The sequence below is a fragment of the Cavia porcellus genome, unplaced genomic scaffold, assembly GCF_034190915.1.
Source record: "Cavia porcellus strain 051 isolate PalLab524CR breed Dunkin Hartley unplaced genomic scaffold, mCavPor4.1 scaffold_6, whole genome shotgun sequence".
Classification (NCBI taxonomy): domain Eukaryota; kingdom Metazoa; phylum Chordata; class Mammalia; order Rodentia; family Caviidae; genus Cavia; species Cavia porcellus.
The window spans coordinates 41,643,360-41,664,561 of NW_026947489.1; the positions used below are offsets into that span (position 1 = coordinate 41,643,360).

Below are 21,202 nucleotides of genomic sequence, written 5' to 3' on the forward strand. Positions count from 1 at the left end.
AGATGCAGAAAAAGTTTTTGACAAAGTCTAACACTCATTTATGATAAAAGCCCTGCAGAAAATTGGAATATAAGGATCTTTCTCTCAACCTGAGGAAAGCCACCTATGACAAACAGCCAACATCATACTAAATGGACAATGACTGAAAGCTCTCACTCTAAAATCAGGGGCAAGGCGAGAATGTGTACTGTCACCACTCCTATCCAATGTAATTCTGGAAATATTAGCTACAGCAATTAAACATGAGAAATAGAAATAAAATGAATAAGGATAGGAAATGAAGCAGTTAAATTGTCAGATGACATGATATTTTACATAGAAGACCCCCGAATCTCATGATATTATCCCATAGAAGACCCCAAAAACTCCACCAAAAGACTTCTAGATTTAAAAAAAATTCAATTGTGTAGCTGGATACAAGTCAACACTTAGAATATCAATAGCGTTCCTGTTCACAAACAACAAATTCACTGAGAAATTATGGAGCCCACACCCTTCACAGCAGCATCCAAAAAAAAAAAAAAAAAAGGAAAAGAAAAGAAAAAGAAATACTTAGGAAGCAGTGTCAGAAAGTGGAAGATGGATACATTGGAAATTGTAATACTGAGAAAAAGGATATCAGAAACCGAAAAGATATCCTTTGCTCATGAATGGGAGGAACCAACATTGTGAAAATGATCATGCTTCCAAAATACAGATTAAATGCACTCTTGATCAAACTAACACTAGCATACCTTACCAAGGAACAGGAACCAATCAGCGACGAAGCGGCAGGCTGTAGGAACTATCCAATCAGGTCGCTGAGGGAGGCGGGCTCTTCCTGTTTCATGGCGCCACAGTGTACACTCTCTGTGTATTGCGGGTCCCCAGCTGACTAGAGCACCTTCTGTAACTTCTACTGGCTTCAGGCTGCATTTGAAGGATCCTGGGAGACCGTCAAGCCGCGCAATGGTGAGGTTGTGGGACGGGAGCTGGGAATGGGATGGAGTCGGATGAGTTTTGGAAGAAAGTGGCCAGAACCCGATGTGGAAATTGACACTCTCCCTATTTAGCTCCAGACTCACAGGTCTTGTAGACTTTGGTGCTGCGTCATCCTCTGTCCCCCTTTGCCTTTGCATCCTGTCTCCTGTCTTCTTGGGTGACCCCAGGCACAGCTGTATCTCCGCCAGTCTGGGGAGAGCAGGGGTTTTGGAGTAACCCAGAATTCTATACGTTAGCAATAGAAAAAAGTCACTTTATTTACGCAAGACGTCGACTCACAGTGATTATACTGCATAAATGGAACTCGTGGTCTCACAATATTGAGGGATGAGGTTCGGAGCCAAAAGAAGGGTGTTAGAGATATTTTACGGGCTGGTGGGGGGGAGGATTGTTACCTGGTTTTCAGGAAGCTTCCAGAGTCAGTGGCCATGTCTGTCTGCTCAAGTCAGAGCTAATGTAAATACAGTAAGCAGAGCACAGTAATTGCACATTTCTTTAGTTGCCATGCATTATGGGTGGCTCTGTGGATTTAAGACAGTCACTGCGGACTCAGGCTCTCTAAGCCATTTCCTTAGCATGCAGGGTTTAAATGAAATGATTTTAGAGAAACATTGGGTCTGTATTTTAAGTTCCTGGAAACTTGGGACCTTACTAGAGAGTGGCTGTAATTCCGTTGAGGTCAGAGGGTGCTGTATTTCTTATTGTGCGGAAATTTCGTTATTTGTCCAAAGTTCTAGGTGATTTATTCTATTTGCATTTCAATTCTTGTCAAAATGACTATTTTTATCTGAAGCTCTTTCCCTAGTTTAGGTGCCTTATTTATATAACTAAATAAAATATTCTTTTTAGTGAGACTGTTTAAATGAGGCTTTCAATGGAGTTTCAAATGCTGAGTAAAATGAAGGGGATGTTAAAGTATTACCAAAGGAGGGGAAAATGTTCCTGTTAAGAGTGACTTCCTGTAGGGGCTGCCTGATAAGCTCACGCTGAGAAATGCATTCAACAACGACATCTACAAGGGACATATACATGGGGTATTGCTATGAGTGGAAAGGGAAAGAAGTGTCATCTCTGAAATAATTGCTGTACTACTTGGTCTAATTCTAGACACAGTTTTAAAAACTGAAATATTGAGGGCTGGGGATTTAGCTCAGTGGCTTAAGCAACTGCTTTGCAAGCTCATGGTCCTGAGTTCCATCCCTGGTACCAAAACAACCCAAAAAACCAAAACAAAAAATTGAAACACTGATTGACGTGAACTTGGTATAAAACAAGTACTGAAGTATGGGTAAATCCCTATATTTAAGGTCTGTGGACCTGTGAATGAATTTGAATAAAATAATTTCTTAAAATTTTGAAACCAATAAGAAAAAAGACACTATAGTACCCAGTGCTGATCACGGAGTGTCATGCTGTGAAATGCAGCAATACTGTAATTCTTTGTTCAGAATGATTTTAACCTGCTCTAGTTTGTTTAATCTAAACATAAATGAAGATATGGATAATTGCATGTATGTTTAAGTGTATAGGATTGACAACTATGTTACTAAGTTTTTGTTGGACAGTTGAACAGAACCGTTTGCAGTCTCGCTGCTTCCCACTTTACATGTTCCATTTTTGTATCTTGAACAACTATTTGTAAAACGACAATATGATGTTTTCTTACTGTTTATTTTTTTCTCTGAACGTATGTATTATTTCTACCTATTTTCTGTTTTGTTTAGTCTTTAAATAAAATTTTAAAAATTAAAACCAATAAATAAATTATTCAATAAATAAGTAAATAAACCCAAAAACAATGATACAGAATTTCATAACAACATAATAGGTGAATTACAATGGTTAATATTGCATGTTGTTATCTTCAAAGTAGTTTTTCAGATTAGAAGATATAGGCATGAAAAAAATGATCAAACAATAAAAACATCGTTATTTTGATGAACAGAAGTTGGTAGTATAATTATCTATCGTGTATATATATAATCTTTTGCCTTCTTTTTTTTAAATTTATTTTTTATTTTTTGAGAAGGGGTCTCTCTATGCAGTTCAGGCTGGCCTTGAGCTCAATTTGCAGCCCAGGCTGGTCTCGAACTCTCAAGGATGCCCCTGCGTCAGCCTCCCAAGTGCTGGGATTACAGGCGTGAGCCACTAAGCCTGTCTTCCCTCCTTTCTTTTCTTCTTTTCCTTATCTCAATTGTTTTTTCCATTTTGGCAGTTTCTTCCCCTTTCAACAGTATCTATTATACATTTTGAATCCTATTTACTTTGAGTTTTTTACATTAGGGAGACAATATAGTGTTTACAGGTGTGAGTCTGATTTATTTCATTTATGGATATGGTCTCAAGAGGCATCCATTTGCCTATGAAAGCCTAGCGTTTATCCTTCTTTATAGTTGAGTATTACTCCACTGATTAAAAATACCACATCTATTTTATCCGTTCTACAGTTGACAAGCATTTGTGTTATTTCTAAAATTTAGCGATTACAAATTGTGCTGTTATAAACATGGGTGCATATATGTTATTGTGGGAAAAATTTTAGCCAACTGCCCCTCAGACCAAAATAATTCTATCTAGAATGAATTAAGAACTGAAAAAAATTAGGCCCCCCAAATTCAAAGACCCAATCCAAAAATGGGCATCTGAGATGAATATGAATATAAATGACAAATAAATGTATGAAAAGACGTTCAACATCACTGGTCATTCGAGAAATGTAAATTAAAACAGCACTAAGATTCTATCTCACTCGAGAAAGAATGGTTATTATCAAGAAGTCAACCCGTAACAAATGCTGGCAGGGCTGTGGAGAAAAAGGAACTCTTTTCCACTCTAGCTGGGAGTGTACTCTGCTACAACCCCCTTGGAAATCAGTGTGGAAATTCCTCAAAAGACTAAGATTGGAAATCCCATTCAATCCAGCTGTTCCACAGCTGGGTATTTTCTCTGAAGAACTGAAAGCATCATACCACAGTGATATATGTGCATTCATGTTTATAGCAGCACAATTTGTAATGGCTAAATTTTAGAAACAACCCAAATGCCCATCCCTTGCAGAATGGATAAAAAAGGTGTGGTATGTTTATACAATGGAGTATTACTCAGCTATAAAATGATAAATTTGAGGCTTTTATAGGTAAATGGATGCACCTTTAGACCATACTCATAAATGAAATTAGATTCACATATGTAAATATCATATTATCTTCTTGTGCTAAAAATTGAAAGGGTAAATAGGATCCAAAATATATGATAAAAAGGAAAGTAAAGAAACTGCTCAAAAGGCAAGAACAGGGGCTGGGATGTAGTTCAGCAGCATAAACGCCTGCCTTGCAAGCAGGCAGTCATGAGTTTGATCCCCGGTACCGATAAAAAGGAAAAAGAAAAAAAAAAAAAAAAAAAAAAAGGCAAGAACAACTGGGATTGGGGAAAGGAGAAAAGATAGATGTATATAAAATCTTTTCGTCCCTTCAGATTAGTAGTATAGTTATCATATATATGTGTGATAACTACTAAACTAGTACGGTTATTTGTCAAAAAGAATAATTTGTGTTTTCATCGTTTGACTGGTCATAATGCCTGCATCTTATCTGAAGAACTACTTTGAAGATAAAAAAATGCAATATATTAAGCAGTGTTAATCACTTGTAATTTTGTTTTAAAGTTCTGTATCATTATTTTTATTCTTTTTTGTTAAAAAGAAACAAAAATCTTTGACCTTATTTCCTACTATTGGCACTTAATTCTAACTATTTCTAAATACATTTTATGACTTATTATTGAGACTATTTATTGAACACTGTATTTTGTAGAGGGCATGGAGCTCATGCTTAAAATCTTAGCACCTGGGACTTCATTGCAGGAAGATCAATACGAGTTTGAGGCCACCCTAGACTACGTAGTGATTTCAAGGCCAGCTTGAATTGATAGTGTGAGATCCCCTCTAAAAACATGAAAAAATTGTATTTGGAATGAAAACAGCATGAGTGGACTGAGAATGTAATTCAGTGGTAGAGTGCATGGTCAATGTGAGTGATGTCCGTAATTTTCCCTTGAGTGAGGAAAAAAATGCGAACTGAGAATTACAAATTTTTCCCTTGTCTATGATTTCAAATGCTTCCATATTACAGTCTATATAAAGTGAAGGAAATTTCATATGTCATAACAGAGAATTTTTACGTGTTTATTGTTTGGAAAAATATTTAAACAGTGTAAATATTACACTGTATTAGATTAATATTAGATTTAAATACCTATTGTCTGTATATTTCTAAGACCTTAGTCTCAAACTTGCAAATGAGTCTCTTGCCTCAGCCTCCCAAGTGCTGGGATTACAGGTGTGCTCCACCATGCCTGGCTGCATTAGCAAGTTTTAATTACATTTTTGACTCATGCCAAATTTGCAACCATATGTATATTGATAGATTGTACGTCTATTTCTGAGTGAAGATGTGCTGTTTACTAGAGTTTTCAAAGAAAGTATATATTTACAGTTCTATGCATGCCAATGTAAACTCCTGCTCATTTGCCCATTCTGACCTTCAAATCGTGATCCTCTTGCTTTAGTCTCCATAGAAGCTGGGTTTCCAGGTATGTAGGATCCCTCCCATCTCCCTTCTTTGTTTTATTTCATAGGAATTAAAATGTCTGCACTGAAAGCTCAATATACAGATTAAAAAGAAATCAAAACATCTGAGAAATCAGTGAAAAGAAACACTGTCAGAGAAACATTTTATAAAACACTTAAATCAAATATAAGTTTCCAAGAATTAGCCCTTTGTGAGAAGGATTATAACCTGGTCATTCATGGCTGCAGTTCTGTTCCATGTCTTTTTTTGTAGTCAGTATGAATATAACCAAATGAATTGCACAAACTTGGCTTAAGAACTTAATATATTGGTCTCATGTTTCTCTTGCACTACATTGAATTTTAAGGCCATTGTAATGTGAACGAGAAAAAAAAGTGTAACTTCTGGCAAGTTGTTTGGTTATTAATTGCTATTTGATCTGTATCACACCTAACTTTTTACTGTTGGTTCTTCACTCTGTTTTAGATCTCACCCAAATCATTAGCTGTGCTTGTTGAGAGATTTTGACCCTTTTTACAGGTTATCCTCTCTGGCTTTTTGGCTTTCTCATGGCAGCTCCCGCCAGCTGTCTTACTGCTGTAACTGCTGGTGAACCTGTTCACACTGCTGGGGAATCTGCTCACTAGGGTACTGCTTGAAGTAAAGGCAGATGCTGTATATTTATATACTTCTTTGTTTTCATATACTTCTTTTGGCTTACATTCTTTATCTGTAACATTGTGTTCAGTGCCATTATCAATGGTTGTCAACCTATTGTGCCTGTATCTTGGTGTCATTTGTATGTCCTGGGCTGACCAGCAGTTCTTTTTTTTGTTTTTGTCTTTTTCCTTTTTATCGGTACCGGGGATTGAACTCACGACAGCCTGCTTGCAAGGCAGGTGCTTATGCCGCTGAGCTAAATCCCCAGCGCCTTGACCAGCAGTTCTTGTTTTGTACCTTTTTCTACACTCAATTCTTGCCATGGTTATGGTCTACGCCCACTATTTGTCTATTTCGTTTTTATTTCCTCCCCAATTGTTGGAGCTATTTTTGTATTTCTGTGACTCTGAGTTATTCTCTGAAAGTGTCAATTGGGGCTCTCTCCAGGCATGCGTTCAGTTATGATAATTATTGTGACAATAGTACTGTAGTTTTCTAGCTTGCCTTGAGTTCATGATTTTCTCTGATGTATTTTCCGTCTTGGGCCTTTACAGAGAAGAAATCCTACACAACATGCATGCGGTCTCGTAACCTGTTTAGTCCTCATGTCTGTGTCTTCTTGTATGAGGCACCCATCTTCAGAGTCTCCTTGCTGAGGGACAGCAGAATGCCTTTTCCATGGATGTAATCTATCTCACTGTGTTTGACCCAACTTCTCTGCCCTTGCCTGTCAGGTATTCCAGCCCCATTTCTGAAATATCTTAAGGAGACGCTTTGCATAGCCTGACATACAAGGTCAACTATCTTGTGACTTTAATCTCGGGGGCAAGCATCAGAGCAAGAGGAAAAAGGCTTTCCCCCCCCAGAATATTCACTTAGGAATGCTGGGCCTGAGATGCTGTGAACAGCAGCACACTGGTTGCCATGTTTCTTCCTGTTTCCCCTCCATCTGTCTGCTCTCCTTCCCTTTCATACTGTTTCTTTCCTTTTTTATTTCCTTTTGTCATTCCTTCCTATGTCTGTTCTCTTTTCCTTCTTTTTCTATCCTTTCATTCCTCCTTGCTTTCACTTATAGCTCTCATACTGCTTTTTATTTTTACTCTCTCAAATATCTCCCTTTTCCCTGCCTTTCTGCCATTCATTATTTTTTGCGGACATTACGCTGTTTTATTTTATTTTATTTTATTTTGTTGTCTTTTTCCTTTTTATCGGTACCAGGGATCAAACTCAGGACTGCCTGCTTGCACGGCAGGTGCTTATGCTGCTGAGCTAAGTCCCCAGCCCCTGCTATTTTATTTTTTATCAATTTTGTTGGTACAATTTAGATATACATAATAATCACATTCACATAAGGAATTTATACCTGTAAATAATGTATCTTGCTTCATATTATTTTTCATTCTCCTCCATTCCTCTCTCTCTTCCATTTCTTATTTACAAGAGCTTCGTTTCCCTTTTATCTTTTTTTCATTTTTTCTTTTCCTTCCTTCCTTCCTTCCTTCCTTCCTTCCTTCCTTCCTTTCTTCCTTCCTTCCTTTTCCTCTCCATCTTCCTAATACTTCTTCCCATTTGAATATTTTCTTCTAGTTTACAGTATTGACTATGCATTTTGATCTTTCTTTACACTTTCAGTTTCTCACACCAGAGGAACAATGTGTTATTTACATACATGTGTGTTATTTATTTCACTTAAGAGTATGGTCTCTAGGTGCATCCATTTATAAAAATGTGTCCGTTATCCGTATTTGTGGCTCAGTAGTACACCACTGTATTAAAAAACACACTTCTTTATCCATTTATAGGTTGTGAACATTTGGATTGTTTCCAAGGTTTAGCTATTACAAACTATGCTGCTGTACATGAGTGTGCAAATAGCACTATGGCATGATGCTTTTAAATGTTTTGGGAAGATTACAAGAAGCAGGATAGCTGGGTCAAATGGAAATCACACAATTTGTACAGTGGCTGCACCAGTTTACATTCCCACCAATAGTAGTTCCTTTTTCCCCCGTAGCCCTCCAGTACTTGTTATTGGTTGATTTTTTCCTAATAGCCATTCTTTCTGGAGTGAGATGGAATTTCAGTGTTTTAGTTTGAATCTCTCAAATGACCAGTGATGTTGAACATTTTTTTCATATATTTCTTTGGTGTTTGTGCTTCTTTATCTTTTTTTATCTGAGAAGTGCGTATTCATCCTTAGATGTGCGTTTTGGATTGGGTCTTTAAATTTGGGGGGTTATTTATTTTTGAGTTCTTTATGTATCCTAGATATCAATCTTTTGTCCTAGGAATAGATGGCTAAATTTTTTTCCACTCTGTTATCTCTTTACTCTTGGTGATTTCGTTTGTTGCCTGAAAGCCTTTTGATAGGATGAGATCCTCATTGTTGATTCACTGTAACATTTCCCATGCACTGAAGTTTTATTCATGAAGACTTTGGCTAAACCTATGTCTTCAAGAGTTCTCCCTATTCTCTCTTCCAACAAATTTAGTGTTTCTATTTTAATACTTAGATCTTTGCTCCGTTTTGATTTTAGTTTTGTGCATGGTGAGAGACATGGGTCCAGTTTTAGCCTTTGGCATTTGGAAAGTCAGTTTTTCCAGCACCATTTATTAAAGAGACTATCGTTCTTCCAGTGAACATGTTTGGCCCCATTATCAAAGATATAAAGTGGTTGAGTGTGTTTGCAGTTGTATCTTCTAATCTATTCCATTGATGTTTTTATTCCAGTACCATGTTGATTTTATCACAGTACCTTTGTAATATAACTTCAAGTCAGGGATTGTAGTGACTCCTGCCTTGCTTTTGCTGCTTAGAACTGCCTTGCTATTCTAGGTCTCTTCTGGTTCCAGATGAAGTTAGGAGTGGTTTCTCCAGATCTATGAGATATGTTGATAGTATTTTCATTAGTATTACATTGACTCTGTATAACAGTTTTGGGAGAATGGCCATTTTCACAATATTTATTCTTCCTATCCATAAACAAGAGATGTCTTTCCATTTTCTGAGATTCTCTTCTAATTTCTTTTTTCAGAATAGTATAATTTTCTCTGTATACACCTTTTACTTCTTTGTGAGATTGATTCCTAAGTATTTCAATTTTTTGGATGCTAGTGTGGATGTGGCTTCTCTTATTTGTCTCTCAGTGATTTTGTTGTCAGTGTATGGGAATGCTATAGAATTTTGAATACTGACTTTGTATCCAGCTACATTACTGAATTTATTGTTTATATCTAGGAGTCTTTCAATGGAGTTTTGGGATCTTCTATGTAGAGTATCATGTCATCTGCAAACAATGATAATTTAACTTCCTCTTTTCCTGTCTTTATTCCTTTTATTTCTCTTGTCTAATTGCTCCTGTCTTTATTCCTTTTATTTCTCTTGTCTGGCTAGTATTTCCAGTACTGTGTTGCATAGGAACATTGGTAAGGGACATCCTTTTCTTGTGCCTGATATTAAAGTAAAGGCTTCAGTTTTTGGCCATTTAGTATGATGCTGGCTGTTGGTTTGTTGTAGATAGCCTTGATCCTATTGAGGTAAAGACCATCTATTCCAATTTTTGTAAGGTTCTTATCATGAATGAGTGTTGGACCTTCTCAAAAACTCTTTCTGCATCTATAGACATGATCATGTGATTCTTACTTTTGCCCCTATTCACATGGTGGATTACATTTATTGATTTACTTATGTTGAACCATCCGTGTATGCCTGGGATGAATCCTACTTGGTCATGGTGTATGATCTTCTATGATTTGCATCCGTAGGATGAATCCCACTAATCTTGATGATTTGCTGCATCCTGTTTGCCAATATTTTATTGAGAATTTTTGCATCTGTATTCATTAGGGAAATTGTAGTTCTCTTTTTTAGTTGGATCTTTCTCAAGGTTTGGTACTAAATTAATATTTACTTCCAAGAAAGACTTCAGAAGAATTGCCTACCTTTTGATTTCATTGAAAAGTTTGAGGAGTGTCACCATTAAGTCTTCTTTGTATTTCTTATAGAATTCCACAGTGAATTTGTCTGGGCCTGGGCTCTTCTTTGTAGGTAAGGACTTAATTACATTTTCAATTTCATTAATAGAAATTGGGTTATTCAGCTGTTTTATATCCTCTTGACCCAGCTTTGGTTCTTCATATGTTTCTAGGAATCTGTCCATTTCTTCTGTTTTCAAACCTATGAGAGTATAGGTTTTTTTTTTTCTTTTTCCTTTTTATTCGTACCAAGTATCGAACTCACGACTGCCTGCTTGCAAGGCAGGCACTTATGCCACTGAGCTAAATCCCCAGCCCCCGAGAGTATAGGTTTTTAAAATAGGTGTTGATGATCTTCTGTATTTTCACAGTCTCTAGTGATTTCACCATTTTCATTTCTTATTGCATGAATTTGAGCTTTTTGTTTTCTTTTTTTAATAAGGTTGGTGAGAGGTTTATCAATGTTTTATTCTTTCAAGTACCAACTCTTTGATTCATTGATTCTTTGGATTGTTTTCTTAGACTCTTTGGCATTAATTTCTGCTCTGTTTTTTATAATTTCCTCCCTTCTTTTGGCTTTGGGCTTGACTTGTTCTTCTTTTTCTGGATGTTTGAGGTGTAGCCTCAGGTTGTTTATTTGTATTCATTCTGTTTTTCTGATTTGGGAACTCAGTGCAATAAATTTCCCTTTGAGGACAGCTTTCATTGCACCTCACAGATTCTGGTAAGTTGTATTTGTATTTTTGTTTGCTCGTAGGTATTTCCTCTTTATCCCTGTGACCCACTGATTGCTCAGGAGTGTAGTATTCAGTTTCCATGTGTTAGTGGGGTTTTTGCAGTTTTTTTTTATCATTAATTTCTAGTTTTATGGTGCTATGATTTGATTACATGCATGGGAAAATTTCGTTTCTCTTGCATTTACTTAAATATGTTCTGTGGACTAGTATATGGTGTATTTTAGAGAATGTCCCATGCACTACTGAGAAGAATGTGTATTCTGATGTTGTTGGATGGAACACTCTGTATATGTCTATCAAGTCCGTTTGTTCCCAGGTGTGATTCAGTTCTGTTATTTCTTTGCTGATTTTCTTTTTTGTTGATCTGTCCCTTTGTGTCAATGTTGTGTTAAGGTTTCCTGTTATAGTTGTTTTATTGCTTATTTGATTTTTCTTTTCTGTTAATACTTGCTTTGTATATCTGTGTGTCTGGAATTTGCTGCATATATGTTTAAGATTGTTATCTATTCCTCTTGAAGTTTTCCCCTAACTAGTGTATAGTGACCTTCTTTATCTCCTCGGATCATTCTTGGTTAAAAGTTCACATTGCCTGCAAAGAGAATAGCTACTCACTTCTTTATTTTGGGTTCCTATTTCATGAAGAATTGTTTTCCATCCTTTGACTTTCAGTCTATGAGTTTCCTTTTGAGTTAGATGGGGTTCTTGTATACCACATATGGTTGGATGTTTCTTGATCCACTCTGCCAGTCTGTTTCATTTAATTGGTAAATTGAGACCATTTACATTAATTGTTTAAAAGTTATATATTGGTTTATTGTTGCCATGTTATCTTTCTTCTGTTATATCTTTACCTTTCCATTGTATTTAATTGTCAGCCTTGCTTAGTGGTTTTGTCCTATGTGTATATAAAATGCCTTTTAGTATTCTTTGCAGAGTTGGCTTGATGATCATGAAGTTCTTCAGCTATTCTTTGTCATGGAAGTATCTTATTTCTCCATCCATTTTGAAGGACAGTTTTGCAGGATACATCAGTCTAGGTTGGAAGTCATTTTCCTTTAGAATCTGTAATACTTCACTGCATGCTCTTCTTGACTTCATTGTTTGTGTTGAGAAGTCTGCTGTGGTTCTCATAGGCTTTCCTTTATAGGTGATCTGTCTTGTCTCTAACAGCTTTTAATATTCTGTTTTTATGTTGTGTTTCTGGGATGGTGATTATTATATGCCTGGGTGTAGTTTTATTTTGGTTATGACTGCTTGGAGTTCTATATGCTTCATATGTCAGTTTCCATTCTCATGTTTAGGAAATTTTCAGCTATTACTTCTGTAAATATCCTCTTGATATCGTTCGTGTTGTCCCCTTCTTTTTCCTTTATCAATCTTAGGTTGTTTTTCTTTGCATCATCTTGCAGCTGTTGGATTGTTATTTTCTGATTCCTTGTTATTTTTAAAAGCTCTTTCCTTTCCTGTTCACTAGCTGAAATCTTGTCTTTGAGGTCTGAAATTCTATCTTCACTTTCGTTGAAGTGTTTTTGACAACTTTCAATGGAATTTTTGATTTCCTGAATATCTCTTTGAATCTGCTTCATGTATTCTGTTTGTTTCTTATATTGTTCATCCAGGCACTCTATCTTTTTGTTTTATTCTGCTAATTTGTTAACTGAGTCTTCTTTAGATGTGTTCAGCATCTCTTTCATTACTTTTTTCATATCTAATATGGTCATCTATCTTGCACACGTTAACACACTTGCAGTTGTGTCCTTTAGAGTAGTTTGTTTTCCTCTTTTTTACAATAACATTTACATCGACAGTTATTATTACTATTATTATTATTATTATTAACAGTTACACCACAGTTATTATTACTCCCACAGTTCATAGTACTTTTTTTTTTGGGGGGGGGAAGAAAATAAAACCAAATGTGACAAAACAAAGCAGTCAGTCAAAACAAAGGATGGACATAGTACATGATGTAAAAACAGAATACAAGGTGATCAACAATGGTTACCATAATGCCTTTTGCTACCTGAAAAAGAATTGCCTATATCATCAGGTATAATAAAATTGAACAAAACAGTACAGAACAAAACCAGTAAAACCTAAACATTGGAGACATTACTGAACTTCAAAAGAAGCTAATAGTCAAACCAGAATGGGCATTATAGTGAATATTATTGCCTCCAACGTAGTTGCCTATACCCTCAAAATTGATAATATGAAACAGAATAGAATAAAGTAAAATCAGTCAAAATAAGATGGTGAGAGCAGTACAGGGCTTCAAATAGAGTTAGTAGGAAATCAAAAAAGTTACTATAATATATCCTGCTAATTTTAAAAATTTTTTCCCTTAATTAAAAAATAATAATAAAAAAATTTTTTAAAAAAGGGCGAGATTGAGATGAAAGAGGACATAACAACATAATAATACAGGTCAGAACAGGACAATTTTTTTTTTTCGTTTTTATTGGTACCAGGGATCGAACTCATGACTGCCTGCTTGCAAGGCAGGCGCTTATGCCGCTGAGCTAAATCCCCAGCCCCAGAACAGGACAATTTAAGCAATATAATGTTTCCCCACAAGATAACCCGACTTAATGGTAGTTACTATAGTGTCTCTTTCCTTGAAATATTTGAGTACAACTTCATATACTATAGCATCAAACATATCAAGACAGTGGAAAATCATTCAAGAGGATGAAAGTATTACAAGATATTTAGAACCTACTAACAGAAAATGAACAATGGTTTCTATATTATCTCTTTGCCTATAAAAAGCTTTGTTTATACTATCACATATAATAAAATCCAGTAAGATACAACATGATAAAAGCAATGGAGACAGAAGAACAACAGTTTGTTGGGACTTCAAAACAAGCTGATATTAAATCAGCACTAGCTATTATGATGTCTTATTTTCTTCAAAATAGCTGTTCATATCATCATAGACAGTATCAAACAGTCCAGAATAAAACCATTCCAATTAATGAGTGAAAACTGTATAAGGCTTCAAAGCCAGATAATGGGGAGTTATTTGTATCATTTCTTACACTAGGGAAACTATTAGGTATTCATACGTATGAGTTTGATTTATTTCACTTATGAGTATGATCTCAAGCTGTGCCCATTTATTTATAAATATCTCAATGTGATCATTCTTTATAGCTGAGTAGTACTCCATTGTATAAAAATATCACAGCTTTTTATATCCACTTCTCAGTTGATGGACACTTAGGTTGTTTCCAAGATCTGACTATTACAAATTGTGCTGGTATACAGATGAGTGCACATATATCACTGTAGTATGATGCTTTCAGTTCTTCTGGGAATATGCCTAAAAGTGTAATAGCTGGAACAAATGGGACTTCCAATCCCAACTTTTTGAGAAATCTCCAGACTGACCTCCACAATGGTTGCACCAGTCTACACACCCACCAACAGTGCAGGAGAGTTCCTTTTTCCCCACAGCTTCTCCAGCATTTGTTGTTGGTAGTTTTCTTGATCCTGGCCATTCTTTCAGGAGTGAGATGGACTCTCAGTGTGGTTTTAATTTGCATTTCTCTAATGACCAATGATGATGAACATTTTTTCATGTATTTATTTGCCATTTGTATTTCTTCATCTGAGAATTGTGTATTCATCTCAGATGCCCATTTTTGGATTGGATCTTTGAATTTTGGGGGGTCTGATTTTTTTTTTTTTAACTTCACCATTGTATGGTTTGGACAGAAGTCCTTTGTCTGAGGGACAGTTCACTAAAGATTTTTTCCCAGTTGGTGGGTTTTCTTTTCACTATGCTGGAGATTTCTTTTGATATGCAGAAACTTTTTCATAAGAGGTGATTCCATTTATTGACTCTGGGAAGTATTTCCCATGCAGTTTGAGTCCTGTTCATGAATTCTCTACCTACTCCTATGTCTTCAAGGTTTTTACCCAATTTGTCTTCCAATAGATTTAGTGTTTCTGTTTTAATATTCAGATCTTTGATCCATTTAGATTTTAGTTTAGTACACGGTGACAGGCATGAGTCTAGGTTTAGTTTCCAGCATATGGAGAGCCAGTTTTTCCAACACCATTTATTAAAGAGACTGTCGTTCTTCCAGTGAACACTATTATAAAGGGAGTGATGGTCTTAAACTGCCTGGGCCCCCACCAGTGCTTTGGAACTCACCTCTCATGGCCTCAGCTCCCAGGGTTGAAAGAAAGTTGCTGGGAGTGCTCTAGTTAGGCCCACGAGGACTACTCAGCCTAGTTCAGTGTGTCTGGAAGCTGGACGGGCCTTTAACTGCAGCGAGGGATGAACTTAGTCTCTCCCTGGGCCTGTGCTAGTGTGCTGGAACTCACCTTGTGTGGCCAATGTCCCTGGATTGAAAGAAGGTCACTGGATGTGACTCACGCCTTCAAAATCTGCCCAGCCTAGTCCAGTGTGGCTCCAAGCTGGGTGGGCACTTATCCGCTGGGAGCAATGACCTTAAAGTCTCCCTGGGACCATGCCAATGTACTGGAACTCACCTTGCATGCCCTCAGTGACCTGGATTCCATAAACCTAATTTAATATTCATTTTTTTCTATGTAACCAGATTCAAGTTTCAAAATGATGCCTAAGTGCAATCAAAGAAAGAAAGACTCCATTACACAAATAATATGATTTGAAAAGAGATACTGCCTGTGATTTATTAAAACCATTTATTAGATATTTATCTGTTTTAGAATGGTGATTTGCAGGCTCCCTTTGAGCTGCTTTCGATATGGTGCACAAATACAACTGGGTGACCCAGCAGAGTTATCAGTGTTACTACTCTGCTGTTGTTTTAGCAATGAGTTGTAATCTAGCATCAGAATGGCTGTGTGAAATGTCTGCTCAGTATCACATATACATATGTGCAACACATGGAGTTAATATTTGAAGGACTCAACCTCAGTTCAGTTTTTTGTGAGAGGAGTTGCAATATCTCAGGCTATGAGTCTCAGTGTTCTTCAGTAAACATGTATGTGATTATTTAGGAAACAGTGGCCTTTGAGGATGTGGCTGTGAACTTTAGCATGGAAGAGTGGGCTTTGCTGAATTCATCCCAAAAGAAGCTCTACAGAGATGTGATGTGGGAAACATTTATGAATATAACTGCTGTAGGTAAGGATGGCATCATTTTCTCATTTATACAGTCAGAGAGCATTGGTTCTTATTCAGTGGGGAAATTTCATTGCATAGAATGTAAAAACATTTTGAAGACTATCTCGGGCTTGGTACGTTTATACCATGAATCTAACTGACATCTAGTGTTATAAAATAATAAAGCAACTCTTTATATTTTTATGTCTATAATTCAGGAAGAACCCGGGAGAACCAAATAATTGAAGAAAAGGCCACATATTTCTCAAGAAAATTAAGGTAATTTGCACTCACAAAAGAAAATTCCTGATGAGTCATTGTGTGAGCAGAAATATTACCAGTAGGGAAACTACAAATGAGGCCACAAGAAAGTTCTCCAGGGATGCATACAGGTTGATGATGGGATTACAGGCATGCATCACCATGCCCAGCTGCATTTAGGTAATGTATATAGGCATATGTGAGAAGAATTAATTTTGAATTTTGACAGAAACCCATTTTTATGATATCTACTGTATTTATGTGTATATGTGAGTATGAGTTATTGACTAAAAAATTCCTACCTGAAAGCAGTATTCAAAATGCAAATGAATGCTAGTTGTGTAATAAATGATGTTTTGCCACTTTTTCTTTTTTTATTAGTACTGGGATTGAACTCAGTGACCTTGCCCTTGGCTGGCAAGCGCTTAATGCACTGAGCTAAATCTTCAGCCCCTAATAGATATTTTGAAAGCTTTCATGTTTTAAAATTCTTAAAAGGCACCCTTACATATTGTAGGTAGGAATGTAAAATTGAACCAGTATGATATGATAATCAATATAAAAATTTCTCAGAAATTAAAATTAGAAGGATCCATTTGATCCAGGTGTATGCCCTGTGGTATACACTGAAAGAAATAAAAATTATCATATTTTGGTGATTCATGAATACTCAAGCTCAAAGCAGGGCATGCGTAATTATTCACAATCGCTGAGCTTTGGAAACAGCCTCGATGCACATCACTGAATGCATGGATCAAGAAAATGTGTGATATGCTGCTGAACATGATGATGCGTTTTTGTAATCCCAGCTTTCTGGAAAGCTGAGTCAGCAGGATAACTACTTGACATTCAGCCTGAGCAAATTAATAGTCAATGAGAATCTCTCTCAAAAGACGGAATTAAAAGAAAAGCTGGAGATACCATTTCATGCTCAGACCTGCATTTCATTTTCAAAAAAATTGCTAAATATTTGGCCCTAAAAAATGGTCTCATATAATTTGCCAAAAACTACAGTGTGAGACTGCATTTTGTAATGTCTGAATTTCAGTCAGAGACAGAAAGCAAATTACGTTTTTTCTTCTGTGATCCATTAAAATATAAATTAGGGAGTAAAATAAAAGAGAAATGGGACAAAATACAAGGGCTGACTATCTGGAGTTGGCAACGTGATGTGGGAAATGCGATTGTGGAAAGAAGAGGGAGAACAATAGGAGAAAGGTATCAAAAATGATCACTGTGATATACATATGTACCAGTCTCCCAGAATGAAAGTCGAACTCATGTACTGAAAATGTATAGCAGTAAGAAAAGTTCCCAAATGAGTACTTTCCTTCTGGGAATGCATGTTTTGAAGGGACCCTCCAGGGCATTCAGTCAATTCACTGTCAGAATTTCTTAGCAGGCAAACCCAAAACTTGTCCTGGTAAATTATTAGTATGGAGACCCTTTTTATTGTGATTGATAGTTTTTTCTTTACAGATGTGAAGAAGTAGGGCAATGCTATCAGTATGAAACTTGGAATCAGCAAGAAGAAATAGTCCTTTGGACTCCAGATGCCAATGTGAACATGCAGCAAGCTGCTTTCAAACCAGCGGAGAGCCTTTCTGGTAGAAAGCCCCAGATTGATCATTTGTCACTGACTGTGCCCATCGGAGCTCACACTGGACTGAAACCATATGAGTATTTGGGATTTGGAGAGAAGCTGTATCAGTATGGTGAAAATGGAAAAGGCAGTGATTTCCAGTCCTTTCAGAAGCATTCAAAGGGGAAAACTGGAGAGAAACAATATCAATATGAACAACACGGGAGAACATACTCTGATATTAGTGAAAGGACTCACCTTGCAGAGAAGACCTTTGTAGGTAAGAAGAGTCTGAAATCTTCCAGTGTACCCAGTGGTGCGCGAATCCATGATGGAAACTACAGTGAGGGTAATCTACATGTAGGCAAACAATGTGGAAAAGCTTTTATTTCTTCATACTATATTGAAGTACCTAAAAGCAGATATGATGGACAGCAATCTTACGTATCTAAGGAACATACAAAAGCATTAGCTCATCAGTTTTCCTTTCATAGTCATAAAACAGGTAACACTGTGGAGAAGCCCTATGTATGTAATCAATGTGGAAAAGCATTCACCACACAGAGTTATTGTAAAATACATGAAAGAAATCACACAGGTGAGAAACCTTATGTATGCAAGCAATGTGGGAAAGCATTCTCTACGCAAAGTTATTATAAAATACATGAAAGAATTCACACTGGTGAAAAACCTTATGTATGTAAGCATTGTGGGAAATCATTCATTACACTAAGTAACTGTAAACTACATGAAAGAACTCACACTGGTGAGAAACCCTATGTATGTAAGCAATGTGGGAAAGCCTTTACCACACATAATTATTATAAAATACATGAAAGAAGTCACACTGGGGAGAAACCTTATGTATGTAAGCAATGTGGGAAAGCTTTCAGTATACAAGGTGATTGTAAAATACACGAAAGAATTCATACTGGGGAGAAACCCTATGAATGTAAGCTGTGTGGGAAAGCCTTTACCACACAAACTTATTATAAAGTACATGAAAGAATTCACACTGGGGTGAAACCTTACGTATGTAAGCATTGTGGGAAAGCTTTCAGTACACACAGCTATTGTAAAATACATGAAAGTATTCACAGAGGTGAGAAACCCTACAAATGTAAGCTATGTGGAAAAGGATTTACCACTAGGTTCTCATTGAATGGTCATAAAAGAACTCACATTGGTAAGAAACCCTATGTGTGTAAGCAGTGTAATAACGGATTTTCTAATCAGTGTTCATTTTGTAGACATATACTGACAAATACTGGGGAGAAACCCTATGCGTGTAAGGAATGTGGGAAAGCATTTAGTACACACAGATACTGTCAGATACATGAAAGAACTCACACAGGTGAGAAACCCTATACATGTAAGCAGTGTGGAAAAGGATTGGCCACTATGTCCTCATTTCGTATACACAGAAGAATCCACACTGGTGAGAAACCCTATGAATGTAAACAATGTGGGAAAGCATTCACTTCACCAGGTTCTTATAAACTACATGAGAGAAATCACACAGGAGAGAAACCCTATGTATGTCAGCAATGTGGGAAAGCATTCACTACACACAATCACTATAAAATACATGAAAGAAGTCACACTGGGGAGAAACCTTATGTATGTAAGCAGTGCGGGAAAGCTTTCAGTACACAAAGTTATTGTAAAATACATGAAAGAATTCATACTGGCGAGAAACCATATGTATGTAAGCAATGTGGGAAAGCATTCTCTACACGCAAATATATCAAAATACATGAAAGAAGTCACACTGGGTAGCAACTGTATGTATGTGGGCAGTGTGCGAAAAGATTTTGGTGGCATAAAAGAAGTCAAACCAGGGAGTAACTATGTATGTAAGAAATGGGAAAATATGTAGTTGACAAAGTATCAAATATGTGAAGGACATTACACTGGGGGGAAATCAAAAATTGTTCCAGAAAATATATTCCCAGATGGGAGCATATTCATTTTGTGTTTTTTTAGTAAATCACTTGTAACTGAACTATGTGTCAGTAGTCTGCTATAAAAAACTGAGTTGACAAATAATATATTTTTGTAACTGTGTGTCTTTTGAGGTTGACACATAGGGTCTTTTAATTAAATAAGGTAGATGAAAACACAATGTTTCAGTGGGATTTGTTTTTATATACTCTTCACAATTGGGAAGTAAAAAAAAATTTGTTAATATATTGGGATTTCCTACTAGCTTTGATTTAATTTGTTGTTGCATGCATTTTATATTTTGTGTAACAAAAATATGTTTGAGCTTGGTGTAAATATATGTATATTTTTATATGCATATATACATAAGGAGAGAGAGAGAGACTCACTTGTGAACATGTGTTTTGGACAAAATTCAGTTGTTTTCATACAGCTAGTAGAGAAGCAAAACATTATTTTCATATCCTGACAAGATAGCTGCATTATCCCAATATAATTGTATATTATATCAAGTACATAATTTTGATTATTCCAGTTATGTTTAAGGCAATATTACCATTTACCTACATTGTTAATGTTTTCTCATCAAATTTTACTTTTCTTGATCGCATTGTGATGACTTGAAATTTTGTGGCAATTTTTCCACTACTTGAACCAAAACATAAACCATACTGCCGTGAAATTCTGATTGCTACAAATCAAGATCACAACTTGTCTCTAAAAGGACGTTATAAATTGTAGTAATAAATCTCCAAAAAGCATAATAGTGATATGATTTACCAGTAACAATATTTTCAAAGGAATTTTGTTGGCAGTAGAGTTGTTTGAGCGGGAAAATGATTGTCATTGGATGTAATGAGGCAAATTCCTTTATTCCCTGATATCATGAGTGATATTGTTTTTGTTAATCAGTATTGCTTTTATCTAAGAAGGTGAAATGAAGGAAAATAAACATTCTGTTTAGTAAAAAGGGGAAGTTTACTAATACATGATTCAGATTGTGTCTTGTAATTTTACCAGTTTCATGATAGATTTATTCATTATCTGAGAATACCACTGTCTGTTGGCTGAGTATGTGAAAAATACTTTCAAATCCATAGCCTTAGACAGGGAATGAGCATGAGGCCCAACCCTGACTAAGACTTTTGCCTTTCTTTTTAATATTGAAACTGGGCATAGGGTGCACACCTATAATCCAAGGACTAGAGGCTGAGGGAGGAGGATTGCTGAGATTTCAAGGCTAAGCTGAGCTACATAGTGTGTTCGCAGGCAGACTGTAAAACATAGTGAGATTGTCTCAAAATAAAACAAAATAAATAATAAAATTAAATTTAACAGTGAAATATTTTATAAAATGTTTTATACAGTGGCTTTAAAAGAAAAACGCCAT

At 36.2% G+C, this 21,202-nt stretch overlaps 1 protein-coding gene across 2 annotated transcripts; it reads left to right on the forward strand.

Moving 5' to 3' along the window:
• Positions 1-793: 793 nt before the first annotated feature.
• LOC100727422 (zinc finger protein 709-like) lies at positions 794-20,804 on the forward strand. 2 transcript variants are annotated; one of them, XM_013159005.3, is made up of 4 exons: positions 794-951; positions 15,920-16,046; positions 16,244-16,304; positions 17,766-20,804. In XM_013159005.3, the coding sequence occupies exons 1-4, from the start codon at positions 949-951 to the stop codon at positions 19,645-19,647; spliced, it is 2,073 nt and encodes a 690-aa protein (XP_013014459.2). In that variant the 5' UTR covers positions 794-948; the 3' UTR covers positions 19,648-20,804. The 2 variants fall into 2 exon arrangements, with proteins under 2 accessions (XP_013014459.2, XP_063106584.1); XM_063250514.1 differs by lacking the exons at positions 794-951; positions 15,920-16,046; positions 16,244-16,304 and adding an exon at positions 16,315-16,466.
• The last annotated feature ends 398 nt before the right edge of the window (positions 20,805-21,202 follow it).

Excerpts from the sequence above, each read along its gene's own strand:
- LOC100727422 (XM_013159005.3), top strand. Across the intron at positions 16,047-16,243 it reads TATGAATATAACTGCTGTAG|GAAGAACCCGGGAGAACCAA; the intron begins GTAAGGATGGCA and ends TCTATAATTCAG. Across the intron at positions 16,305-17,765 it reads TATTTCTCAAGAAAATTAAG|ATGTGAAGAAGTAGGGCAAT; the intron begins GTAATTTGCACT and ends TTTTCTTTACAG.